Source organism: Poeciliopsis prolifica, unplaced genomic scaffold (genome assembly GCF_027474105.1).
Source record: "Poeciliopsis prolifica strain line A6 unplaced genomic scaffold, Auburn_PproV2 SCAFFOLD018, whole genome shotgun sequence".
Taxonomy (NCBI): domain Eukaryota; kingdom Metazoa; phylum Chordata; class Actinopteri; order Cyprinodontiformes; family Poeciliidae; genus Poeciliopsis; species Poeciliopsis prolifica.
In genome coordinates this window covers 8,237,804-8,245,999 of record NW_026562393.1, presented here as the reverse complement: position 1 = coordinate 8,245,999, position 8,196 = coordinate 8,237,804, and the positions used below count along the sequence as shown (strand labels likewise).

At 36.7% G+C, this 8,196-nt stretch overlaps 1 protein-coding gene across 3 annotated transcripts; it reads left to right on the top strand.

The window, feature by feature from the left end:
* Positions 1–2,111: 2,111 nt before the first annotated feature.
* LOC129368094 (catechol O-methyltransferase domain-containing protein 1-like) lies at positions 2,112–8,195 on the top strand. Of its 3 annotated transcripts, none has more exons than XM_055042936.1 (7): positions 2,112–2,222; positions 3,589–3,713; positions 3,810–3,915; positions 6,584–6,702; positions 6,944–6,998; positions 7,614–7,747; positions 7,825–8,195. In XM_055042936.1, the coding sequence occupies exons 2-7, from the start codon at positions 3,609–3,611 to the stop codon at positions 7,975–7,977; spliced, it is 672 nt and encodes a 223-aa protein (XP_054898911.1). In that variant the 5' UTR covers positions 2,112–2,222; positions 3,589–3,608; the 3' UTR covers positions 7,978–8,195. The 3 variants fall into 3 exon arrangements, with proteins under 3 accessions (XP_054898911.1, XP_054898910.1, XP_054898912.1); XM_055042935.1 differs by lacking the exon at positions 2,112–2,222 and adding an exon at positions 2,456–2,594; XM_055042937.1 differs by lacking the exon at positions 2,112–2,222 and adding an exon at positions 2,487–2,608.
* The last annotated feature ends 1 nt before the right edge of the window (position 8,196 follows it).

The following is an 8,196-nucleotide window of genomic DNA, read 5'->3' as shown; positions in this document are numbered from 1 at the left end:
ATTTTTTTGTATTCAGTAAGTTCAGAAATTGCTGGATGAACAGTCGATGGATTTATTCCCTTTTTTGATATCTTTGTATTTTGTCTTTATGGAATTTATTACATTTAATTTGTTTCCTTTTGTTAGCAGCGCTTGTTTTAGTCACACCTGCTCTCATTTACTAATCATTTCACCTTGCAGCCATTGTTTCTCACCATTTCGTTGCCTGTCATGTCCTCAGCTTCTAACGGGTTTTTTATATTTCTTGTCCAATTTGTTTCCTTTTTAGTTTTTGTGAGTAAACATAATTAAACAACTTACCTGCCCGTTGCCCCTTTCCCTCGCATTTGTGTGCGTCGCAGACGGAAGGGCTGCCAATCCTGCAGCTCCCTCGTGTGGTGATTGAAGAAAGTAGCACCTATACTTAATGTTTCAGCAAGAAAGAAGGCAGTTTTTCTCTTCTTCCTCAGGCAAGAAATTATCTTGGCGAAGATGCTTTCGAGCAGCGGAAAGGAATATTAGTAAACGAGCTTAAACCCAATTTTTACTTCATGTTTATCTTTAGTGGACTCATTGATTATTTTTAGTTATTTCAAGATTTTTCAACGGAGCTTAGCGACTGAAAGGGTTGAAGTAGTTAATGCAGTTGCATCTCAATGAATCACCAACATCAAAAGGTTTGATTTATTTCTGTAAATCAATTTAAGAAGTCAAACATGTTCTATACATTTAATATGTGACATAATTAAGCCTTCACTTTTATTGTGGCTTCCAGTGACTGAAAAATACAGAATTCAGAAAACTGTATTATTAACAGTAAATTTCTGATACACTGTTATGTTGAGGGCCACACAAGCACGAGACTGCTGATGTTAAAGTTGTTTTTCAAACACAAAAGGTCATTGTTGAAGAAGCAGGTATTTAGCAGGTGTTCAACCTAAGTCAATTAATAGAACATTTAGTGGGAGGAAAAACTTGATGAAACAGATGGATTTATGCTGAGATTTAATTATACTTATGTGGATGCTAGTTGGTTATACTGGATTTCATTTAGAGGTATCAGAATAAACGGGCCTCGCTATAAATTAATGCCATTCTTTTTAATATCATATATATTTAAATTAAAGTCATGCAATATTTTCCTTCCACTTCATAATTATCCACTACACTTAAATACTTAATGTTAAATTTGCAGTATATTTGTTAGAGAAATATCACAAATGTATCTGATGTGACGGACGCAAAGTAATGCAATTTAAAGGTCATGAATTTTACAGACTTGGATGAGCTTTTCCAAATGAATGGTCACACTGTTTGATCTTTGACCTGGCAAAGACATTGGTTAGCAGACCAAAGAGCTCTGGGCAATGTTTGTAAAAAGTCACATAAACAAGAAGATGCAATCCCATTAACAACTTTAAAATATACTGGGAGCCACTGAATGGGGTCCAGAAGTGATGTGATTGTGTCTTCAAGTGTTCATTAACAGGTGAGGTTGAGGGAGTCCTGGTTTATTCCAACATAAAGATAATTACAATAATGAAAACATGAGTAGCCTTTTCAATGTCACTTTGACTCAGAAAGAGTTTAATTTAGTCAGAAGTCAACTAAAGTTCAACCGACTTTAGAAACTGGAACAAGCAGATGGTGAAACTGGTTGCACCATCAACCTGTTCCTCCACTCAAATACTTAATGTAATTGATGTATCAGACCCAAAATAATTTGTATGTCTATATTTCATTTCGAGGTACAAAAAAAAAAATAAAGGGTTGGCTTCATGTTTTAATCCTGGAATGGAGACATTATATGTTTCCTCCCTATTACGGCCAATAATTCATGTTGAGCAGTACAGAATTAAATTCCTGGGAGAATTTATACAAGCAGCCCATCTCACAATGAATTAATTAAAAATTTCATTTAGAAAGAGAGATGTAAACATTAGGTTTTTCATCATAAAAGTCCTTTTCTTATGACGTTTCTCTCTCCCCGCCCAAATATCTGGACAGCATCATGAAACATTAAACATTTTCTATTAAATGAGCCAATCATTTGCAGAGTCCCTCTGTTCTGACAGGGGGCGTCTGTAATTTATTTATTTCATACAAGCCTATCACAAAAGCCTCAGCGGATCACATGATTACTGTCAGACACACATGACTTGCCAGGTCTTCAGAGCTCATTTAAGAAGGAATCGCCTCCGTAATTGCAGTCCAGGGAAGGAGGTTTACCAACTTTAAAAGTGGTGAGTTAAATTTAGTTTAAAGGACTGAGCTGCGTTTTCATGCCTTTGCAGCCAGGAACGCTGCCATTGCATAATAATTCCTAATTAACATTCATTATGATAATATTATGATTAATATTCTTGAGCATCATTTCCATTCATGAAAAAAATGGGTTATTTATGTTCTTTTGCATTTTATGCGCGTCGTATTTTCCTGACAGTATTACGGTAAAGCAGCTGAGGCAACACGGAAGCGCCTGCGCTGCCCCGCTGTATAATCCTGCGTGGATATTTATCGCTCTTGTACAAACATGTCTTATCGCAATATTTCCAAAGAGGCTCTGGTTGGCTCTCTCGCCGTCGGGGTTGTTTTCGTCGCAGGATATGTCCTTGGTAAGAGCGAAGAGGTTCGACTCTTTCTAATAATCTAATACAGTCCGAGATTTAAAAGGTTACTTTCGAGGTAATCTTCCAGGAACAGGTTGACGTGCGCGCGTACGTGTGTGTGGGTGTGCGTGCGTGGAAAAGTTGGAGGGAAAGTCAAATTAGTCCATATTAACATTTATTGATCTGACGTGCAGCAAAAATAACAAAAGAGAAGAAATCCTTCAGGATTAGTCTGGTGGTGTGTGTGTGTGTGTGTGTGTGTGTGTGTGTGCGTGTGCGTGTGTGTGTGTGGGTGTGGGTGTGTGGGTGTTTTGAGAAAAGAATTTTAGTCTAACTGGAATTTCATAGTAATAAAATATATATATATATATATATATATATATATATATATATATATATATATATATATATAAATGCCATGGCTCCTCAAACCTAAATGTGAGACATCTGTTTAATCTTTGATTACATATCCTGTTTCAAATTTATTATGTTCCACTTGAATTTTTCTATTTGATATGTTAAACTTTATCAGAGTGTGTCTATATTTCATTTTTTTAACTAAACCTCTTATGTCTATTGTGGTAGAGACAAAGATGTCCCAGTATGTGGATTTGAGAGACAGATCTATACAAACAAATGCTGCACTTAGTAAAGCTAAATTATTCAGTCAAGATAACATTCATGTGTAGTGTGTATATCATTAAATTTTACGATTTAATGCGTATCGTCCATGTAGTTTTTCTGGGTTTCTTTATGGCTCTTCTCAATATTCTATTTCAGATACAAATCTCTTGTTGACTTATTATACTTCCTTGAAGCTGCAACATGAAATCACGTCACTATTTCCTTTGTATGTCGCCTTCAAATACTTAAATTTAATTTTCTCTCTGAGGTCACTTGTCCTGGAATACATCTCAATTTAATAACAGCTCCAATACCAGTCTGCAATTTTATGAGGTCTGGACTCTTGAGATCCTTATTGTTTCATGTTTTCCATCAGGAAAAAAGAAATCATTCAGAATGAGCATCTCCAAAAGTCACACTGGGGGAAAAGACAACCCACTGATGCAGTACGTGCTTAATCATTCGCTGAGGGAACATCCGGTTCTGAAAAACCTCCGGCTGGTCAGTATTGGAGTACTGCTTTTGTGAATTCTGTGTGGTCAGATATGATCAGGTTTCAGGAAATTGTATGTGATCAGTTTCTGTTTGCTGGTTTAGAGGACGATGCAGGACTCCTGGAACATCATGATGGTTGCCTGTGAGCAGGCGCAGTTCATGGCCAATTTGGCTAAACTAATTCAAGCCAAAAAGGCACTGGAGATTGGTAAGTAGGCATCCAAGTTAGTTTCACTTTCTTTTGCCTTGATGACAAACTGAGGTTAAAAAGCATGTATTACCACAATGCAAGATGTGTGGAAAACTGTTACTGGATTTCTTATGGCTTTTGTACAAAAGGCCAGATCACTTCACAATACAAAGTTGTTGTTTTTTTAAAAAGACCTTAAAAAGATGCATTTTTTACAACAGTCACTCCTAAGTCAAAGTGCTTTCTATTAGTACAAGAATAAAAGATATGACAATAGTAACAGACTAGAATAAATACCATTTAAAAACATATTTATATAGTGCTGCTATGTGCTAAAAGCAACTCTACACAAATGTGTTTTAGCTTAGATTTAAACAGGAATAGATCATTAACAGTAAACTGTTTAAAGGCCATGAATTTCCCAGGTATGGACCAACTTTTGCGAATAAATGGTTACCACACTGTTTGAACTTTGACCCAGGGAAGATGTTGGTCAATAGCTAGAAGAGCTCCGAGTAATGTCTGTAAAAGGTCACATAAATAAAAAGATGCAACTTTAAAATACACTAGAAGCCAGTGAGAAATGATGTGACTGTGCCTTCAAGTATTTATCAGCAGGCCAAGGAATCCTGGTTTTAGGCCTGCTGTAAACTAATATTTTAGTAATTGAGTAATCTATTGATTATTCTTACGATTAATCTAGTAATTGAATTTTTAAAAAAAGATGAAATAAAACATTAGTAAATCTAACATAACAGCAGTATTACTATCGCATATCAACATCAGTCCAATTTTTTCACAGTCATGCATCCCTAACAATAATTTTTCAGTAGTTTTAGAAAATCAACTCGTAACAATAGCAGCTCACTTTCCAAGTTATACAAAAATCGGAAATTATAGTCAATTCAATAATACAGAGGCAGACTCACATTTACACTTATAAAAATGTCTATGCTCCAGCTTTTGGTTTATGTATTTGACTTCAGTCAGTTTCATAGCTGAACTCTGACCTTGTCCAGACATTTATAGATTTTGTGTTTATGTTAGTGGCGGGATTTAATCAATCAATCAAATTTTATTTGTATAGCACATTTCAGCAGCAAGGCATTTCAAAGTGCTTTACATCATAAACACAAAAACACAAAGTCATGCATCATGGAATAAACAATACATTGTTACATATTACATTTCAAATACAGTTATAAACAGGTGTGTTTTTAGTTGAGATTTAAAGGAAATCAGTTTACAGTTTTCTGGAAGTTTGTTCCAAATTTTTGGTGCAAAAATGTCTGTGTGCGACACCTTCGTTCGTCACACACAGAAACCTACCAGCTACGTGCCGCCATGATGAGCTCTGCTACCCATTTGTTGAAACCAGGATGACGTGAAATAAATTTTCTGCTTCGTCCATAAAGCTACCCTTAGGTTAATTATCTAATGCGCAGCCGCCCACCGTCTTCAGTCTATCCACTCACCTCTATAAATACACCTGCAGCCCTCTTCCCCACTGTTCGCTCTGAACCGGGAGGAGAAAAGACTACCATACTCCAGGCATCACACCAATAAGCCTTTTAAGGTGCTTATTGGTCCCCCGAAAAATGACAAAGATCCAGATATTGTCATCAATCAATAAAATGCCCCCAGGCCGAACTTGAAAACTGGACATTATGCTGTTAACACTTAGCTTTCGTCAAGCGGTGGGCAACGCAAGTAATGAAATATAATTTAACAAAGCTTCGAGGCAGATAAACTTTCCTCAAGAAATTTTAATACTTGAGCTACTCTAATCACTCGAGGAATCGTTTCAGCTCTACCTGGTTTACGCCAACATAAAATTTATGACAATAATCGATATGGGAGCCAATGAAACATCCATAGCCTTTTCAAGGTCACTTTGACTCAGAAGGGGTTTAACTTTAGCCAGAAGTCAACTAAAGTTAAATCTAGGTAAAGTCAGAAGTCACCAGTTTTCCAGACATTTAAGAATCTTCCTCTGGTATTTGTGTGTTAACATTCAGTTTTAAATCTTTAGAAAGAATGGGCCACAAATCAACACAAAGTTGAGTCAAATTGGTCTGAAACAGTACCCCCCTCTCGTTCTTATGTAATCTGTTCTTTCATCCTTCCACTCTGATGCTGCCGCCTGCACACATTTCAAAAGCCGATTAAAAGCCTGTTTGGATGCATCTGCTGCCAGGAAATCAGCTTTCTCCAGGAGAAGTGTGGCTGCTGAATTTGGGTCACAGGTCACCGCCTGCTGTGACATACCTCTGCAGACAGTGACCCTGATGACTGAGCTTGGTAGCCGAGAAAGAGATAAGACTTTTGAAATATGTTTTGACCAAATCAGTCAAGCCTTATTTCTTAAGTGCATCTTTATTTATTTTTTAAAAATACATGAAAAGGATTGTTAGTATTTTACCACGAGCCTATTAAGGGATTGCAGAAAATACTGCAGTCTACCCTTTAACTTTACAATTGTGCTCTACTTTGTGTTAGTCTGTCATATATCATCCCAATAAAATACCCCAAAGTTTGGCTTTATTCTCAAACTTTATTAATGTTATCAGGTTGTGGAAACTACTGACTGTGAAGCCACAAAGTTGTTTACTTACTTCTAAAGATTTTACTCTTTGTGTTATCATATTTCAATGTTATAACCCTAACCGTAACCATGTATTCACAGGAGTATACACAGGCTACAACACTCTGAATATGGCGCTGTCCTTACCTGAGGATGGAGTTGTGGTAGCATGTGACATCAGTGAAGAATACACGAATATCGGCAAACCGTTCTGGAAAGAAGTACAGTAACCATCTATTCTCTTGACTGAAATACAGCAAGTGGCATTCTGGACTTATTCAACTGTATATGCTTTGTTTTTATATTATATGTTGCAAAACGTCTGTAATTGTGTCGACATTCTCAATATTCTTCTATGAGAAAACATGATCCAGTTTGTTGCGATGTTCTGTTGGAATCAAGCAGTGAACTGAACCAAAGTGTATTGATTTTCTCTATTAATGTTTGTATTTTTGCTTATAGGCTGGAGTTGAACATAAAATTGATCTCCGCATTCAACCAGCACTGCAAACTCTCGGTACAGTGCTTCGTCTTTGATAACAGGAATTTGACAGGAATTGTACTTCAGATGTTGGGAAAGTGACTGGGAAGTATTCGTTTCATAGAAACAAAAAGTCCTCATGTCATTTATTACTTTTTGTTTGTTTGTTCAACATGCAAATATGCTTAAAACTCAGAAAAGCTCATCTGGGTTGTAAGGAGCAACTAATCAGAAACGCAACCCGTTACAAATGTGGTTTAGTGCAAGTTTGAGTCTATGAATTTGAATATCTTCGAAAAAGATCAAATAAACTTCAAAATGTTATTCCCATGTAGGATCTCATAGGAGCACTAGGTATACTCTGACTGTTTAACTTAGTTTCAAATGCATTGATACCTAAAAATTGACATGAGTAACAATGGCTAAACTGGCTTTGAATAGAAGATTTTCAGTCATGAGTAAGAACAAAATCTTAAATTCCTCTAAATATGAGAACAAAAGCTTGGCTTTGTCACAGCCAGAGATTATGCAACAGAAACAATACAGTTTCTATACTGTGTCTAGTGAGATAACTCCCAACAGTAAGGAGTGAAAGACTTACTACCTAAACATACACACATTTTCACTAATGTTTGTGTTTTTCTTTAACAGATGAACTCCTATCTTCTGGACAGGCCGAAACGTTTGACTTTGTCTTTATTGACGCAGACAAAGTTAATTATGACAATTACTACGAAAAGTCTCTGCTACTGTTGAGGAAAGGCGGCATCATCGCTATCGACAATGTGAGAGCTGCACTGAAAACAGGAGCCTTCTTTTTCCATTTATAATGTGTAATAATACATGTTTGTGGTGTCTTCAGGTGCTGTGGGGTGGGAGGGTGCTGAATCCGTCTCCCAATGATGCCGACACGGTTGCGATTGACAAGCTGAACAAGAAGCTCCACAGAGACATCCGGGTCACTTTGAGCATGCTCACAGTGGGAGACGGCCTGACGCTGGCAATGAAACTGTAGATTTTCATGTCTTTGAAACCATTGTGAGCGCTAATCTGGATAATGTTAAAGTCACATGCTGTATGAATGATATGATTGGTTAATTTTTTGGAGTTCCTGCCTAAACAGAACTTCCACATTGATCTTTATGCCCATTAATCCAATGAATCTGATTAAAGTGAAACATTCCTTTTGAATTACACCAAGTTGCCTTTTGAAATAAAATTCAGTGGAGAACAG